At 42.0% G+C, this 19,792-nt stretch overlaps 1 protein-coding gene across 3 annotated transcripts in view; it reads left to right on the top strand.

The window, feature by feature from the left end:
- Positions 1–19,792, top strand: part of LHPP (phospholysine phosphohistidine inorganic pyrophosphate phosphatase) — a 164,946-nt gene that overhangs the window by 44,139 nt on the left and 101,015 nt on the right. For 2 of the 3 annotated variants that reach the window (XM_073354120.1, XM_073354119.1), the window contains one exon: positions 8,999–9,090. In XM_073354120.1, coding sequence (XP_073210221.1) covers positions 8,999–9,090 — 92 coding nt within the window. Of the gene's footprint in view, positions 1–8,998; positions 9,091–13,677; positions 17,974–19,792 lie in introns of those variants that run through there. The other variant, XM_073354121.2, reaches the window with a different exon arrangement.

The following is a 19,792-nucleotide window of genomic DNA, read 5'->3' as shown; positions in this document are numbered from 1 at the left end:
TCATTGTGGATAATTCTCTGAAGACGTCCACACAGTGTGCAGTGGCAGTCAAAAAAGCAAACGGGATGTTAGGAATCATTAAAAAAGGGATAGAGAGTCAGACGGAGAATATTTTATTGCCCTTATATAAATCCATGGTACGCCCACATCTTGAATACTGCGTACAGATGTGGTCCCCTCATTTCAAAAAAGATATATTGGCATTAGAAAAGGTTCAGAAAAGGGCAACTAAAATGATTAGGGGTTTGGAACGTGTCCCATATGAGGAGAGATTAAAGCGGCTAGGACTTTTCAGCTTGGAAAAGAGACTAAGGTGGGATATGATAGAGGTATATAAAATCATGAGTGGTGTGGAGAAAGTGAATAAGGAAAAGTTATTTACTTGTTCCCATAATATAAGAACTAGGGCCCACCAAATGAAATTAATGGGTAGCAGGTTTAAAACAAATAAAAGGAAGTTCTTCTTCACTGAGCGCACAGTCAACCTGTGGAACTCCTTGCCTGAGGAGGTTGTGAAGGCTAGGACTATAACAGGGTTTAAAAGAGAACTGGATAAATTCATGAAGGTTAAGTCCATTAATGACTATTAGCCACAATGGGTAAGGAATGGTGTCCCTAGCCTCTGTTTGTCAGAGGGTGGAGATGGATGGCAGGAGAGAGATCACTAGGTCATTCATTACCTGTTAGGTTCACTCCCTCTGGGGCACCTGGCATTGACCACTGTCGGTAGACAGGATTCTGGGCTGGATGGACCTTTGGTCTGACCCAGTATGGCCATTCTTATGTTCTTATGAGGTCTCTTCCAACCCTAATCTATGATTCAACCGGGAGGATGGACAAGAGTTCAGTTGGTGCCTTGACCCCTTCACCTTTGTAGTCACTGCTGATCTCCTCAGGGTTGCCTCACAGAATCATTGGTATCCATGTGGCTGAGGAGCATAGGGTAGTGATCAGAGAGCCTCGGCAACCTTTCCATAACATCTCTGACATGGGCCCCAGGCAGGCAACACATCTCTCTGGTCATCATGTCAGGTCAGCAGATGGGTGCCTCCATGCCCCTCAGAAGAGAGTCTCTGACCTCCAGCACCTTACGCCGCCTCCTCTTGGGTGCAGTGGCCATGAGTCTTCCACCTTTGGGGTAGGTAGCTCCTCCTCAGTCACTGGGGTCTGCTCCTCAACTTCCTGTTACCAGTACAGCATACTGGTTTGTCACCACAATAGACAGTCGACTTGGGTGTGGGGTGGAGCACTGTCTAATGCCAATGTGGCCAGCAGCCAATCTCTTCCCTTTAAAACAGCCATTCCTCCTTCCTCCTCTGGTGCTGCTGTAGTCCTCTGTAGACAGGTAACGTCCTCTGTCCCAGATGTATACATGGGCGTCCTGTTGATGAGATCCTCATGCTCCTGGATGCTACGCAGATGAAGCATCTCCTCTTGCAGCTCTCTTACCTGCTTCCTAAGGGAAACACCTCTCATACCAGGTGATTCCCTCAGCCTGGGTTTCATCAGCAGGGACATGCAGGCCTCATTCGCAGCAAGTCAAGACCAGGGCCTGGGTAGACGCCTCCACGTTGCGTGTGTCTATATAGAATGTTTTTTATATATTCAATATATATATTTTTATGTATAAAAAGTGTGTGTGTGTGTATTAAATAACTGAAAGAAATTATATTATAGGCAGAGCTGGTAGTGCTACCTATAGTTTAAGTTGCTTGACACTTTTCACTGCAGAAAAATAGTATGTAGGCTGAAGAATAGGTTGTACCATAATGCATACGCACAAGGGGGCCAAATCAAAGTTGTTTGGGTAGCATTAATTCTGGTTTTTCCTAACTAGACTTTGCAAATGTAAGAGAGAGAGAGAGAGAGAGTGTGTGTGTGTGTGTGTGTGTACACATATAAAAGTACAGAGTTCTTACAATACAATTGGTTCCCTAATGATCTGTTATATAATGTTTTTCTCTCTCTCCTAAATGTGCTGTATGTCTATACCTATGACTGCAAAATAAGGAGCAGTTTAATTGCTTCTACCATTATAAAATACTCAGTAATAATTTATTCCATTTCTGAAATCAATTTAAACGTCAAATCAGCAGTAGCACACAATCGTTAAATAATTTTAGACGAATTAGGTGTTTTATAAAATATATTACAATTTTCTATTACCTTATTTTTAATGAAAAAATATCTTTTTTTTACAATGCTATCTCACTACAGTAATGGTAGGCTGTGTCAATGTTTAAAATTCTCAGACTGCTTTAACCAATAATCACCAGTCATTTCCCTTGATGACTGCTTCTTACTGAGACCCTGACTTTGTCTTCTACAGCTGAGATGTTTTCAACTTGCACTTGGAGTAGAAGGAACTCCCTGAAGTCCAGTTTTCATTGTAATCTTTCCTCAGTGGCATAAAAATAACAGATTGATGGTATTACTTTAGTAGATTGGAAATTTAAATCTCTAAGAGGTAGCCAGAGCCTTCTTATGGTTCAGTAGTATGTCAAAGAATAACACATCTTATAGGTTATTGAAATACGTAATTCAAATGTTTTAAGGCAGATGAAACTATGGATGATTTTGACAAATTTACAATAAAACCTAAATAATGTTAAGGTTCCAGAAATATTATATTATCACAAAAAGTTCTGTCTATAGCAGATGTTCTTGTTTTAATGGGAATTATGGCATGTCATATCAGAGTACATAAACTACAGGTAGCTAACAAATTCTGATTCTGTTACCTGCAAACCCCGGAGTTAGTGATGCATAAAACCCAGTGAGGTCACTCCAAGAGTGGTAGAAAGTGTCTACTTCTGTGGTTGTACTTTCTGCATTTATTTGGGATGGGATCGCCCCTCTGGGGTTTAGGAGAGATTTGTAATGGCACAAATAGGAGTTAGGCGCTCAACTTCCATTGAAAGATCAATTCAAATATAACTGCCCATTAGGCGTTTGGAAAACTGCCCCAGTGTCCCAGCGTATTTGTCTCTATCTTATCTGCCTTATTGTACAATATCTTGCAGGTCAGAATTCACATTTGATGCCCTTTGCATGTTTGGTTGCTCAGCAAGTAGGGGTCCCAGATATACACATCATTTTAAAGTGAATTGGAATCTCAAAGCCTAGATGATTATCAGGCTGAGGGGAAAGAGGAGAAAAGTAAATACAAGAAGTTTCTCTTATAAAGGATTTTAATACATTAGTTAAGATTTTGCATATAGATTTCTATTGCTGCACATCCCAGTCATATTTAACATGATTATGGCTATTAAGCCTGTAAAAAAAATCTGCTTATGCAAAAATACTTTTTATTCTTGGAGGTTACACTGTATGAAAATTCTATTAAAGTTGGCATAGATATTTCGGTGGCATCTTTTCCATTTACCTTCTCCATGCACTTCACTTCACTTCAAAGTACAGCACGTGAGCTTGGCTTAAGTGTAAAAAAACACAAAGTTATTATTTTGTTTAGCATAGATGTTTTGGCTGTGTCATTCATCTTCTTAATCTGTAATTTTTTCTCCTTCAGAATTAGTGTGTGAGTTTATTTGTGTGTGTGTGTGTGTATAGTTCCAGGTCGGCAACCCTGGCTAAACTCCGCTATTCACAGAACAGGTACAGTAAGAGAAAGTTTCCACATACTGCCCTACCAGTGCTCCATAAGCTTACTAGCATGGACTACTTTTGGGGGTGAGAAGATGGTTCAGTCCACATGTGTTCAGACTGCCAACAAGATTTCCAGTTGTAGCGGTGATATCTATGATATGGCCATATATCCACTAGGGATTATTTTGTGGCTGTCAGATGTCATTGATCAGCCATTTCACAGTAACTGTTTTCTCATCACTACTGATTGGGGTTGGATTTGAACCAGCATCCTGGAGATAAAGGGCTATTTTAAAAATATATAATGACCAATTTCCCTGAGCCATCCAGCGCCCCCGTAAAGTGTAATTTTTGGAGAATATGCATTCTTTCAAGAAATACATATAAACCCTCTTTCATTGCTTGCATTTTATAGGATGTAGAAAAATATATATTACAACTCCTTCCAATTTTTGATATATCCAGTTAATATTGTCATGGTTTTCTGACAGCCTTAGTACATTTTGTCTTTTTTGGTAAATTTTTAGTTGAATTTTAAAAAGAAATAACTTCCACATGCTCATTGAACAGACTAATCACCTGTGTTTCCTCTGTAAATGTGATCATAAGTGGGGATCTTTTAATTCTTGCTTTCAGTGGGTGTGTGACCTTTCAGTTCTCTCTCTCTCTCTCTCCATATTACAGTCAGAGAGGAAGTTAAACCTAGGTTTGACAGGTAGAGTTTTTTTATTTCCCTTGACAGTGCACCTCTTGACCTCTATCTTCTTGCCAATGATTTTTTTAAATCCTAAATGATTTGGGAATAATTGCTCCTCCTTTAGTGATTATTGCCCTTCACCGATAGTAAATCTATGAAATCCCCCGAGGTTGGAGTACATTTTTGTATGCGTATGCCACAAGCTGGCCTGGATAGGCATCAGTGCTCTTTTTCAGCTGCACTTTCTGAGCTGACTGTCTTCTTGCATGAAAACTTGCCTATGCAGAATATAACACACCACTGGTGAGCAGCCTTCTCAGCTACTCACAAGTGCTCAGATCCCTCAGAAACTCATCTTCATGGTTTCCCTTTTTCAAAGGAAGTCCCCTTTTAGGGTTTTAGAACTGGAGTGAAGACCCATTTCCTTAAGAATTCATGTCTTCTTAGGGTATGTCTATACTGCTGCAATTAAACACCTGCAGGTGGCCTGTGCCAGCTGACTGGCATTCAGGCAAAGGGGCTGTTTAATTGCAATGTAGAAGTTCAGGCTTGGGCGGGAATCCGGGCTCTAGGACTCCCTGTGAGGTGGGAGGGCACCAGGGCTTGAGCTGCAGCCCAACTCCAAATGTCTACACTGCAATTAAACAGTCCCTTAGCCTCAGCCCCTTAGCCTGAGTCAGCTGACACGGGCCAGCCACGGGTGTCTAATTGCAGTGTAGATATACCCTTACAGTCCCCAAAACCAAGGCCACATGGGTCCCTGCCCTTGTGGAAGGCAGCTCTGCACTGAATCTGAGGACGGTCATGCCTGCAATAGAGTCCTGCTGGCATACAGGAGACGAGAAACTCATTCATATTATCTCCCTGCAGCCTCCACTGACTCTCCATTGATTCTGCCCCCTTTCCCATGCCGGAGTCAGGGAGGCACCAGTAGCCATGGAGAGCTGCCTGAAGGGAGGGGGAGGAGTTTGATGATGAGGGGGCTAATTTCAAAGCTACTGAAGCCGATGCTTGTGGGTGAGAGATGACTGGAGGGAAAGCAAGAGGCTCTGCTCCTGCCCATTTTCCCAATGCCTGTGGAGCTCTGTGTGTGTGTGAGGGCTAATGGCCCCCATTGTCAGCTGCTAGCATTGTGAGCTCTGGTGCTAGATCAGGAAGAAGGTGGCTATTTGGCTGCCTTGCTATTTCCAAGCTAGCACTCCTTCGGGGAATCCCTGTTTGCTTCACATTGAAATATCAAGGGAGGCGCTGCCTCCTTCCTCACTCCAGTCCCCAGTGCTCCCTGTTGTCGAGAAATTGGAGAGAATGCAGAAAATAGCCACAAAAGTGGTCTCAGGGCTGAACAAAATGCCCATACAGTGAGAGACTTAAACCGCTCAATCTGTTTAGCTTATCAAAAAGAAGATTGAGAGGCACCTTGATCACAGTATACAAGTACCTTCATGGGCAGAAAACACCAGGTACTAGAGGGCTCATCAACCTAGCCGAGAAAGGCATCACAAGAGCCAGTGGCTGGAAGCTGAAACCAGGCAAATTCAAATTAGAAATCAGACACAAGCTTTTAACTGTCACTTATAGTGAAAGTGATTAAACCATTGGAATAAACTAGCAAGGGAAAGGGTGGATTCTTTGTCTCTTAAAACTGGATGCCTTTCTGGAAGACATGCTTTAGTCAAACATAAGTTACTGGGCTCAGTGCAGGAGTAAGTGGGTGAAACTTAATGGCGTGGGGTGTACATATAAGAGATTGGGTTAGTTGATCTGCTGGCCTTGTCTGGCCTTAAACTCTTTGAAACAATGAGGCAGACACAGAATAGCTCCATGAATGCTACAAATTGAAAATTTTAATAGTTATAAGGTATGGTGATGAAGGGCCAGAGCATGTCATCTCTTCTGTCCTTAAATTCTGTGAATCTATGGAAATAGTTCATTCCCTCCCCAGCATCAGACCCAACACACTATGGCAACCAAATTTTCTGTTACTTCAGTTTTTGAGTCTTCATTTGTGCTCTATCTAAACAGCAGCAGAGGGGACTGTGATAACAGTGTGAGTGTATAGAGCAAAGGCTCTTAAATTTGGCCCTCATTATGGGAACATCGATGCGCATGCTGCTATGTGGCTGCATCGTATATGAAAAAGATGTGTTTCAAGGACCAGGCTAGGAAAGAAGAGGTTTTAATATTAGCTAGAAGTGGTAACTGGAATGATGCCTAAAATAGAAAGATTCTGTATGTTATTTTAATAAAGCTGTTGCACGCCACACATACAAACACACAAAAACAAATCAGAATTCCCCTTAGAATATGGTTACTAGAGAAGCCAACCCCCATTTGTGGTGTACGTGACTCATTCCCATGACCTCTCTGACAATGGCCTATTTATCCGCCCAAGTCAGATGGAAAAATGCTAGGCTGGTTTTCTGTGCATGCTCAGTGGAGTCCTCTTGATGCTATTCTTGGCAACACCATTGCCATCTAAGGCAATTCTGGTCCAGTTACAAATGTGCCTTTTAACCTACAAAGGCCCGTAGGTGGAACATGGACCTGTAATGAGGGACACAAGAAAAAATGTAGGGCAGAACGCTTAAAATGTGCGATCAATTTATATAGTATAAAAATAAATACTGTGTGTAACCCCAGTGTAACAAGTCTATATTTCTACTGTGTCAATGTTAGAATAATTGAGATAGCAAGTTTAATGTGGAAGAGAAGTAAATTTCAGCAAAAAATGAGTAATGAGAGAGAGTTGTGAGGTATAATTATTGTGGAAGCCTGGTAGCACTTTAGGTAAGGTTGCAAGTTAAGCAGCTACTGTAGCAAACTTGCAGCTAAGATAGTTTGGTCATGTAACTAGTTAGTACATTTTCAAACACAACTGGCTCTGTCCATAGTAAGTGCATAGTCATGTTTGAAAAATGGGAGCTAAAACCTATTGTTTGACATGTTTTTGAACAAGACGTATTTTCCCAGTCTACCCTATAATGCACTTTGTAGCCCTCTAATGTAAACTGCCTTTGTTTATCTTGGGTGCAGTCCAGAATTTATTGAGAGATTTGGGTGAGGAAAGAATGCTGAGTCATAATTTGGGGCTGAACTTTTCTGTGATTGCTCAGAGGTTATTTTTTTCTTTTTGGGGTGTGGGGGAAGTTTGAGATAAAGCAGTCGGCCATTTTTAAATCCAAAGGAGGGGAAGGCAGGGTGACAGCAAAGACTTGAAATTTGTCACTTACGACTCTGGTTTGAAACAAATGGATTTTGATTTAACAAAGGTATCACCATACGAAAACTGTGTGTATTGAGCATGCACGGTGATGGGGCAAGGCCAGATGGCTATAGAAAAGTAGTGGGAGATAGATATATTAGCTCCAGGCTAAACAAATCCCTGGTACCAGGATAAGTGAAATGGCAGCTGCTCCAGGTCAATTAAGACACCTTGGGCCAATTAAGAACTTTCCAGAAGGCAGGGAGAATGCTAGGTTGATTGGGACACCTGAAGCCAGTCAGGGGCTGGCTGACAGTTAAAAGCCTCCCAGTCAGTCAGATGGGTGTGCATGTCAGGAGCTGTGGGAGGAAGTTGTGCTGTTGGAGAGACTGAGTAGTACACACCATATCAGGCACAAGGAAGGAGGACCTGAGGAAAGGGTGAAGTGGAGCTTGAGGAAGTGAGGGTTGCTGTGTGGAGGAAGTAGCCCAGGAATTGTACATGTCATGTTTCTAAAAGGTCAGCTACCATAGCTGATACTAATAGGGCCCCTGGGCTGGAGCCCGGAGTAGAGGGTGGGCCCAGGCTCCCCCCCCCCACCTTTGCCCCCTGATTAATCACTGAGACTGGGAGACAACAGAGACTGTGCAAGGAAAGATAACTTCTCCTCACCTCCCTCACTAGCTTATGATGAAAATGGCTCAGTAGACTGTGACCCTTGTCTCTAGAGAGAGCAGGGTTACGTGGAGGGTCACAGTGAGCCTCTGAGGCTAGCAAAATCCGCTAGGAAATGCGGGACTCACGGAGTCAAGGACAGAGTATTTGTCACAATACACAGAGACTTTTCTCAGTTAAATTTTGCTTTGTAACCAATGTACTTTAGTTTGCTTATACAGTATTTCACTTTCATAGACAGTAACTGATTTTGATGCGATCATTGCTACATACATGGAAAATGCTATGTATTTTTGCATAACATGACATTGGACTGCATTGTGATGCATGTCTGTCTAAATTTTCATATTTCCCAACTGTGATTTGAGAATAAATGTTCCCAAGTTATTTTTTTCATAGATTTGCAAACATTTTGATCAGCCTTTATAGTATAACTTCTAAGGAAATGTTTAAAACTTTATATTATCTTATCTGCCATTGCTATAACATAAAAACATGTTTGGTAGGAATGTAGGACTAACTTTATGAATTTCTACATTGTTTTTGTACTGTGCCTAATCATTTTTGACTCTTCTGATTTGATTTCAAATTGTGTGGATATATACTGTTCAACTGTATAGCCAGCAGAGGTGCAGTGTGAATTATATTCAGTGTAGGATGACTTTTAATCAATATGATGACAATATTATCTTGTTTAATTTGTATGATGGCAGTATTAAACATCAAATCAAGCAGTTTATTATGTCAAGAAAGATGAAGTATGGCAGAAATAAAATTCACTTGACACCAATTTTGTCTGTATTTCATTGCTGTGACAGGCCATCATGATTGGAGACGATATTGTGAATGATGTAGGAGGTGCCCAGCAGTGCGGTATGAGAGCTCTACAAGTACGGACAGGGAAGTACAGGTCAGTGCACGTTATACACCTTACACTCCACATGGCTAATCACAGAAAGAGGGAATATGACGACTGAGTATGATTTGCTGTATTTACGTTTGTCCTCAGGTACAGATTGCTCCAGTATTCTTATGACACCTTGATTTAAAAGGGAAGGAGGAATTATGGCATTGCACCCAATGCTGTTTCAGAAAAGTGCTGCACAATGAGCATTTATGCCGGATCTGATTTTCAGAAAGGCCTCTACCAGATCTCTGGTGGTTGAACAATTTTGTCATCAGCCTGTGCAACCATTTTTTCAGCACAAACCTCTGCTTACACTATTGTTAGATTCTGGCAGGCATTAGAATTTCCACGAGCAAAAACCCTTTGGACAAAATTGTGTGCGCACAAGTGGAAGCTGGGACCTGGAGATCAGACCCACAGTAATTGATTATTTTTTTTAAAAAATTCCTTTCTAGCACACAGATTATTGATAAAACTTGTTTGTGTGTGAGCAAATGAGTCATCTGTGATACAACAGCTCTTGTTTCTTTGATAAAGTCTGCCTTATGCTTACTGTATGTGAAAATGTTTGATGGGCTGTGTAAATTACTCTACGCTTGTTTTTGATATTCTCAAATTGCACCATTGTTACTAAAGACGAGGACCCCCTGTCTGCTTGGCTGAATTCCACCACGAGTAATCCAAGTGCAAAATTTAAGGGGCCAATCCTGCTAGCTGCTGAGTTCCTTGTGCAAGATGCTGAGAGCCCTCAACTTTCAGTGAGGCCAACATCACAAAATCCGACCTAATATTAGCTCTTTTGTATTTTTTGGCAAGTTTCTGGATATTTCAAGTCTACCCTGTCCAAGGTGCTATTGCAATCACAGGGCACCTCCATATGTGTGTCCATATCTCTAGGCATTTATACCACATGCATCACTGAGGCATTTGGGATATGGTGGATATTCTGTCATTGAGCACCCTATCTGCCCACTGGTCGATGAGGGCAGGCTTTTACAAATGGATCAAACTCAATTTTATGGGTATTTTCTTCTGACTGTATTTTCTTCTGCTAGGCCCACCTGTGTATCTGGGCTAGGCTCCCTTTCCCTCTCTGGATGATCTAAGAAGTCCTATCTGTTACATATCCAAAAGTACGCTCAATCTGGAAATGCTGATGCAGTAAAATGAGTGATTGTTATTGCAGGGATCTTGATAATGTTCTTTCTTCCAGAGATAAGTAAGCAGGATGGACAGATGAGCTAGGACCCCTATGAAGTTAGTTTTCAAGGGAGCATGTCCCTCAGTCTCCACTTGATTTGGATTAGCAAAGACACAGACCTTTGAAGCCAAAATAGTACATGCTCTCTCAGTTCTTATGACAATCTGTGAGAAATGAGTAATTTTTAAGGTGTCTGTAGCTAGAAGCAGGTACAGTGTATTTTTGTACTCATGTTTTTAAGCATTAGTAAATAAAATCTCAAAATCAATTATCTGTCTATTTCTATAAATCTCGGTATTAACATTTTTTTTGTTTTGCATGACTGGGGTTATTGATCCCATTAATTTCCGTAGGGGAGTTTTTCAAAGGGACTTGTTCTTAACAGCTCGTCTCTCATTGATATTGATGGAGATCAGCATGCACCACTTTGAAAATCTACATCTTAATGTCACACAATCAGTTTAGGGGTTTTGTTTCCTGAAAAGAGAAATAAATTAGGATTGAAAAGTGCTGAGAACTTCAAGGGTGCTCAGCACCCCACAGGAGACCATGGAATACAGTCTTTTGGACAGCTGAAAATAAGAGTGGGAATGTTGTTTTTTCACATCAGAAAGATATTTGTTTCTATGAACTATGATTCACATAAATACCAGCTAGAGGAGAATGATCAATTGCTCTGGATAGAAGAGAATGTTTCCCTCTGTCCTTATTTAAATTTCACATTCAAATATGTGTTTGCTGCTATCCAAAATCATATACCATTATATGGGTATGAAAAATAGTGGCATCCCATTGTGAATTGAACACCTGGTGCTATTCCAATTGCTGTGTGTAGCAACCACCAATAAAATCAAACAATATGTCTTGTATACAAATAGAGACTAGAGACACTGGTTTATTAAGAACTACTATTTTAATTTACATGGAAAATAAATAAGAATACAATAGGAAACATCACAAAAAACAAATATCAAATGAAAACTGATAGGCAAGAAATTTGAAAAATAAAAGAGCAAAATTATTCTGTGGTTGATTTAAAGACTAATTCCTAATACAGATTAAAAACTGATGGTGAGACATTATGCCTGGATTCCATAATTGCACATAGATATCTTTTGCACACAGACCTGTGTGCTATGCTCAGGTACCTCTGGGTGGCACCATTGGTACATATACTTGATGTGACTAACAGTCTTTCCATGAAAGCTTAAACTAATTTTGCAAAATCAGCATACACCATGAATGCTCCACTAGGATGTTATAGTGCAGATGCTGGGTGACAGCACAGTCCACTTTCTGGAAATTTCACCCATGAAAATTTTGCAACTCACCAAACTTGAGTTCATTGTGGATGTCAGATCTCCCTTTATGCCTGTGGACCAGAAGCAGCTTTTCTCCCATTTGAGCCAGGAGGTTGCTGGCTGCCCAAAACAAAATGAAGGCAGAATCAGGCCCAAAAGCTTGTGTTCCGTGGGATAAAGAGCAAATGAGAGGAATTCTGGATGGGAACTGTTCCAGTCGTGTTTCCCAACATACCGATGAATAAATAGGGATTAGACTGTTCTCGCAAGTTACCATATATATGGCAGTTTACTCTAGCATTCTGTAAGCTGAGCATTTCCACTGTAGATCTATGGCACTGTATGCTTACCGCTGAAGCACAGACATTCTGATCTCAGTTGCACTGATTTCAGGGCACCTGCACTTATTTCAGTAGGGTCATTCTGATTTACACTGGAGTACTGGAGATCAGACTCTGTCCTAAGTAATCCAGTTCTGTCTTCAGTAAGGTGTGCAGTTCTGTTGAATCCAAAAGGAGTTATGTCATCATGTGTAAATGTAGGCAGGGCTGATCCAGTGTTACCACATATCACCTTATTGAACCTTATAAACTGTTGTTGTTGTTTTTTTACTCTAGAGGCAACAAATGATCCTAGGGCTTAGTTTATTGAAGAAGCTATGCTGTTTACCCACAGCTGTGATAAACCCTGATATCGGAACATCCTTTTTATCAAATCACCTACATAAATGTTTAAATACTGAAAAAAATTGAAAACCCCACATCATCATCATCATGTTCATATTACGCCTCTGGCATTTCGGGCAGTGACGAAGCTCCTCCACTCCTGTCTGTTTCTGGAAGGTCTTTCAATGGTTCCCCAGCTGTGCCTCAGGTTTTTCAGCTCGGCTTCCACAGCTCTTCGCCATGTTGTTTTTGGGCAGCCTCATTTTCGCTTGCCTTCAGGTGTCCATCTTATTGCTACTCTGGTGATGGAATCAGTTTCCATCCGAAGCACACGACCGATCCATCTCCAGTGTCTCCTGGCAATGATAGTGCTCAGATCCTCTTGGCTGCACTGTGTCAATAGATCTTGGTTTGAGATTGTTCTGGGCCAAAAGATACAGAGGATTTTTCTGAGGCAGGTTGTATAGAATGAAGATAGTTTGGACATGTCATACTTTCTCATTCCCCAGCATTCTGCACTATAAAGTAGTGTTGAAAGTATGCAGCTCTGATAAATCTTGAGTTTGGTTTTGGTGTTGTATTTTGATGATTTCCAGACTGCATTTAAGCTCCTGAAGGTTTTCCTGGCTTTATTGATTTTGTTCTGGATGTCCTGGCTTGTTCCACCATCCTGGCTGATGATGCTGCCCAAGTATGTGAATGTTTCTCCATTGGTGAGAACATAATTCTCTATCCATACTGGTGATGGTGAGGCAATATTAATGGTCATGATATCTGACTTATTGCGATTGATTTTCAGTCCAATTTTCTGGCTGAATGTGTTGAGTCGAGTTGTTGTTTTTTTTGTATATGGTGTTGGGTATGTGATGAGCGACATCATCTGCGAAGTCCAGGTCTTCAAGGGATGAGAAGAGTGTCCATTTAATGCCTCTTGGCATATCTTCTGTTGTACGCCGCTGTGACGTTGCACTCCATATGCTTTATGTAAATATGCTTCTGAATATGACATAACTGGAATATGCTTTACACCCTTGTATGGTGTCATTTGTTAGTCTCTAAGGTGCCACAAGTACTCCTTTTCTTTTTGCGAATACAGACAAACACAGCTTCTACTCTGAAACCTGTCATTAGAAATCTTGTAATCTACTAAGTGTGTTCATCTTGTTTGTTTGTATGTATTATTTCTATATCTGGAGTTAGGAGAACAAGATATAAACTTGTATTACTGATGTAAACATATTAAGTGGAGGCCATTAAGGTTGCACCAGAAACAATCAGTTGTAAATGGCCTTAGTTACTTGAAAGCCTTCCTGTGTATGTGTGGGCCAGCCCATAGGGAACGGAGACTAGGGGTCTTACAGTGACATGTGACCATGTCCCCTGATAATGAAATCCATCTTAAATCTGGTATTTTTCCATTTAGAAGAAGGGGTGAGGACCCAGAGAGAAGAAAGATTCCCGCCTTGTGACAAAGCTATGAAAGGGGGTGGAGCAAGATAAAAGGGACTGCCAGTCATGAGAAAACCGCTGCTTACCACCTGAGATGTCTGCTGGATCTAACGAAGACTGTACCAGGGGAAAGGATTGGGCCCAGACTAGGAAGGAGTCTAGTCTGTGAAAGAAGCTTATTGGAACATCTTTGAGGGTTAGATATTACCTGTAATCAGTTTCTTAATGTATTAGGTTTAGACTTGCGTGTTTTGTTTTATTTTGCTTTGTGACTTACTTTGTTCTGGCTGTTATTACTTGAAATCACTTAAATTCTACTTTTTATAGTTAATATCACTTTTGTTTATTAATAAACCCAGAGTAAGTGATTAATACCTGGGGGGAGCAAACAGCTGTGTATATCTCTCTATCAGTATTATAGAGGGCGAACAGTTAACGAATTTATCCCGTATAAGCTTTATACAGAGTAAAATGGATTTATTTGGGGTTTGGATCCCATTGGGGTCTGGGTGCTGGAGACAGGTAACCTGCTGAGCTGTTTTTAGTTAAAGTCTGTGGCTTTGGGGGTGTGGCCCAGACCCTGGGTCTGCGTTGCAGCAGGCTAACATGTCTGGCTCCACAAGGCAGGGTTCTGGAGTCCCAAGCTGGGAAAATGGGTTCAGAGGTAATTTCAGCAAATCAGGTGACAATCCCAAGGGGATCTCTGTGACCAAACCTGTCACAGCTGCATTATCCAGTCGATGACAATGTTGAAGAGGATTGCAGACATGACACACCCCTGACATACTCCTGTTTTGACTTCAAAACTGAGCTCACTGTGATCAACACTGCATGTATAGTTGAAACAGAAGCTTTTGATGACACTGATTATATGGAAAGGAATTCCGTATGCCCGCAGAATGCGCCATAGGCTGGTCCTGTGAATGCTATCACAAGCCTTCTCAAAGTCTATGAAATTTATGTAGAGTTGCCATTGCCATTCTAAGCACTGTTCTGTTATGTTTCATAGAGTGAAGATCTGCTCTTTGCATCCACAACCTTTCCGAAAACCAGCTTGCTCTTTTCTGAAAATGCTATCAGCTGCCTCTGATATACACTGGACTCTGATCTTACACAATACTTTGCTTGGCACAGATAGAAGTGTGATACCACACTAGTATCACTCTTACAATCCCACATGGGGCCAGAAAACTGAGTTTCAAACTGAAATTTCATGTTAGTTGGTCTTTCAAAGGGTGAGGTTTGTGCTTTGGTGCTTAGTTACTGTGGTGATGGGTGTCATATCAGAACTTAGATAGAGAAATTGGTTTTGTGGAAGGAATAGAAAAACAGTAGGTGACTCGAGATCCATTGGGATCTTGGGATAATTTTGGAGGCTGAAGGCATCTGTATGGAGGCCTGGTGCTTCCAAGTGTTTGTCTGGGGCTTCTCCCTACTGCATAGCATCACTACCTTTCCGGGAACTATGCTCCCATGAGGGCTTCAACAGAAGCTGTTCCCAGGGTGAGCTTTAGAGTGAGGAGGGTTACCATGAAAGAATGATGACAGGATCAGCATCATCTTACACAAGGGATGGATGTCATCATAAGTGGCTCTCTCTTGGTTCTGCCCCTGCTGGATCTTCAAAGCTTAAAGTCCTCAGTGTACCTGTGGTGGGGCTTCCTGGGAACAGGGAGACCCACTGTTTCCTCCACTCCTGCATGTTCCACCTCCAGTCAATCTGATCAGCCTCCTCAGTATTAGAACTGACTCTCAAGCTCCAAATGCCGAACTTCTACCCAGTAATCAAACCAGACCCAGAGCAGGTCACTCTGTAAAATGTAACAAATTCTATCTGCAATATTTAGTTGTAATTTCTGTTTTCTCAGGTTTGAGGAGAGTGATGATGGGAACGGTCCAGGGTGATGACTGGGAGGAATTCTTTTGAGTTAATACCAGTCACCATGTTTTCTAAGATGTAGGAGGAAGTTTTGATTGGTTGAGTGGTTCAGTTTTATACATGTGCCAAGTGATGCTATGATGGGCCCACTGTTATCAGCTGTGAATCCAAAATGTAAAGTGATGGTCCAGTGTTTGCCCTGTCCTGCCAGTGTCATCCCTTCACAAAAGATTTCATCCATCTGCCCACTTGTGGAAGAATAGAGCTCTCTCTCTGCTATGATCTCTAGCATTTCAGGCAGACAACAGATGAGGCAGGCCCTCTCTGCATCTTGCTGCTTTACAGAGTGTATCCACTCCCATTGCATTCTGGGATTTCCTATGGGCCTTCAGAGATTTCTGCCCATCTGAAAATGGACAAAAGGCTCAAGGGCCAGATGCGTTATTTGGAGACAGATGAAAATGTTTGGAATGCCATTGGGAAGTCTCATATTCGTGTGATTCCTGGTTAATGATATAGGTGGGGAGCAAAGTTTTCTGTGCGGTTCACTTTGGGCTGAATGTAGTGAAGACTTTGCCTGCCGTCCACAGCGTGGAGGCTGCGACATGACCACAGAATTCCATTTTGCGGGGGAGGGGGAAACAGCATGGTGGTGTCTGGATTTTCACAGCATGGAAGGCAGATGGTGTACTTATTGAATCTGACCCTCCTTAAGCAGCTTATATGAGCACCCATGTGAAATTTCCATAGCAGAGTCTTTATAGTGAATGTGCATGCAGTGTAATGAGGAACTCATACTCTGTGGAGGAAAATGGATATGTGCTAATTCCACTTGCAGCTAGTTGGCATCGACATCAAACCAGTCTTTCCAAGATAACCATTGATTCTGCAGTGCTGCTTATTATTGTGATTTGTCTTTGTAGAGAGCAAGTTAGAGCAGAGCCAGAAATGTACCCAGAGGCATTTCAAACTCTCTCTCTCTCTCTCTCTCTGAATAAAGTCAGAAGCAGCTTTCAGATGTATCAACACGTCAAATGTGCAGGTGCTTTGGAAGAATTACTGAGTTGCTTTTTTCAGAGTAACAGCTGTGTTAGTCTGTATTCGCAAAAAGAAAAGGAGTACTTGTGGCACCTTAGAGACTAACCAATTTATTTGAGCATGAGCTTTCGTTGCTTTTTGTTTACAATGATTGCTTTTAAATAGTGGACTCTGGCTGAAATAAACCAAACTACAGGGATTTCTCTGGTTCTGCGGAATATTCACTGTCCTTAAGCTTTTATTATGTATGAAATGTTGTAAACGTTTAACTGTTTGGCAGGCGTTTGGGTGAGAATTGCAGTGTAGGAATTTTGCACTGCTGTGGAATGAAGTGTTCACACAAGCTACGTTGAAATGGCATCAGTGGGGAAGGAGACTGATGTAGTCCACAAAAACCCAGCTCGTTGTATCATTCAGCTAGGAGTCCTTAAGGTTCCCTCTGGCATTCTTCCTTATACCCACCAACGGACTGCTGACAGATGACTGCAGTATCATTTCCCAAATACAGTACAGTAACTCCTAACTTCAAGTTGTCCCGGTTAACGTTGTTACGTTGCTGATCAGTTAGGGAACATGCTCATTTAAAGTTGTGCAATGTTCCCTTATAACGTTGTTCGGCAGCGGCCTGGTTTGTCCACTGCTTGCAGGAAGAGCAGCCCATTGCAGCTAGTTGGTGGGAGCTCGGAACCAGGCTGGACCAGCAGCCTCCCTATCAGCTCCCTGCTCCCCTAAATTCCCCGTGCAGCAGCTGCCCAGCAGGCTATCAATTGCCAGCAGTTCAGCTGTCCCTCCCCCCACTGCCATGTGCTGCTCCTGCCCTCTGCCTTGGAGCTGCTCCTGGGAGCCTCCTGCTTGCCGTGCAGGGAGGGGGGAAGTGGGAGGCTAATGTCAGGGTGTCCCCCTTCCCCCAACTCCTGCCCCCCGCTTACCCCTTCTCCATATAGAGCAGGGTGGGGACAGGACAGGGCTTAGGAGGGAGAGACCGCAGCTGCTGTCTCAACTTCCTGATCTTTTTAAAGGCAATGTACTTAGAGTCCGGTCAGCATACTTAAAGGGGCAATGCGCATCTCTCTCTCTCTCTCTCCCACACACAGGGTGTGTGTCTCTGTCTCTGTCTGCCATGCTGTCTCCCTTCCCTTCATTCGTGCTGCCTTGTAGAGCATGAGGCTACATTAACAACAATGTGTTAACCCTTGAGGGCTCAGCTGAATGCTAGTTTATCATTTAGCAGTAAGGCATTCCCTGGGAAATATCCCACCCTCTTCCACCCGCTGACTTCACCACCTCAACCAAGTTTCACAGTCATGGTTGCTGCATACAGTATTAAATTGTTTGTTTAAAACTTATACTCTATATGTGTGTGTGTGTGTATATATAATATAGTTTTTTGTCTGGTGAAAAAAATTTCCCTGGAACCTAACTCCCCCCATTTACATTAATTCTTATGGGGAAATTGAATTTGCTTAACATTGTTTCGCTTAAAGTCACATTTTTCAGGAAGATAACTACAACGTTAAGCGAGGAGTTACTGTATAGGACTAATCTGTGCAATGCACTGGAAATAAAGTAAGTGTGGTTTGCAGCATTACTCTTGCACTGCAGTTCATTTAACCTTTGTGAGCTAGAGTGCAACACTGGCCATGGAGCTTCAGTCTTGCAGTAACTGATGGTATCGCCATTAATGGAGGTCCTGGAGCATTTACATTATCGAGCACCATTTTCAAGGGTTCGGGATCGGGCAGCACAGCTTCATTCCAGGTTGAAACTGTCCACTCAGTTCTCAAGGGCTTCCCCCCCAGAGCAAATTTAGCTGTTGTAATATTAAACAAAAAATCAGTCAAGCTGGTTTTATTAGATTACTGTCTCCCCAAATATTTTTCCCCTTCTCAATTTCCAAACACTTAGCAGTTCTAGAGGCTTTTTAGTGGTCCCTAGCACCAGAGGATATTAGAAACGTGATAACAGGCCCACTGTTGCTATAACCTCACAGTCTTGTTCACTGAGTTACTGTGTCACTGACCACAGGCAACCAACCATTAGCGTGCTCTCATTTTATGAGTTATGATGCAGGGCAGTGGAACCCACTTACAGGAAACAAGTCTACAGAGAAACTCCACTTACAGTGAAGCAGAGAGAAAACACTGAGTCACTACTCAACTTGATAATACTTTGTCTGCCATGAGTGCAGGGGACTGGACTAGATGACCTCTCAAGCTCCTTTCCAGTCCTACAATTCTGTGATTTCCGGGCTTGTTGATAAACTTTCAGTCCTCATATAAGGCCTGTTCCAAACCTCATTGAAATCCATGGAAAGACTCCATGGCCATATCTGTGTAAGGAAAAAAGGTGTATTTTAATACATTAGCTAAAACATGTTAACTAACTGTGTTAAAAAACTAGTGTAGACAAGGTAAATGTAATTTTAACACATGCTGGCTGAGGTAAATCCTTGAACAGTTGACTTGTTAAAACTACATCTTGCCTTGTCTACACTAGGATTTTAACTGGTTAGTTAACATGTGTTAACACACCTTTTTCTTCTAGTGAAGATGAGGCCCCATTTAGATCAGTTCCACAGTGAACTTTCACTCAGTTTACAATGAAATTACACTGATCTAACCCTCTTGGACTGCAGCCATGTTCACCTATGGGATAGATATTTATTGGGGAGTTCCAAGAGTATTATCCCCTCCCGCTTCTTCCTCAGCTTTGAATGAGCGAAGGAGGAGAAGACGAAAAGGTTGCTACTTAGATATGGGGTGAGGTGTTGGGGTTGGAGGGAGCAATAAGGAGAGCTCTTCAACTCGTGACTTTGCTGCAGTTGCTTTCATTGAGAATGAAAATGGCTTTTCCAGAGCCCCTTCCTCCCACTAGCTTCCAGAGCCCCATGAAACGGCATGTGGTAAAGTGAGGACCTGCCTCTACCACTCATGGTGTGGGAGAAGAAATTTCTTCCGCCATCCGCCCTCTCCAATTACAATTAGATTTAAGTTTATAATGAAGTATTTGGTTTCAGGGCAAAATCCCCACTAACTAGCTAACAAACACAATTTGTGTTAGGTTCGCAGCAGAAGTGAGACGTGAGATTATTATTAATTCATTTGTCCTGTGGTAGCTCTTTGAGACCCCTAATGAGGGACTGAGGCCCAGTTGCGTTAGGTGCTGTACATAT

This window comes from Lepidochelys kempii, chromosome 7 (genome assembly GCF_965140285.1).
Source record: "Lepidochelys kempii isolate rLepKem1 chromosome 7, rLepKem1.hap1, whole genome shotgun sequence".
Lineage (NCBI taxonomy): Eukaryota > Metazoa > Chordata > Testudines > Cheloniidae > Lepidochelys > Lepidochelys kempii.
Note: the sequence above shows the minus strand (reverse complement) of the source record. Positions and strands in the feature narration are given on the sequence as shown.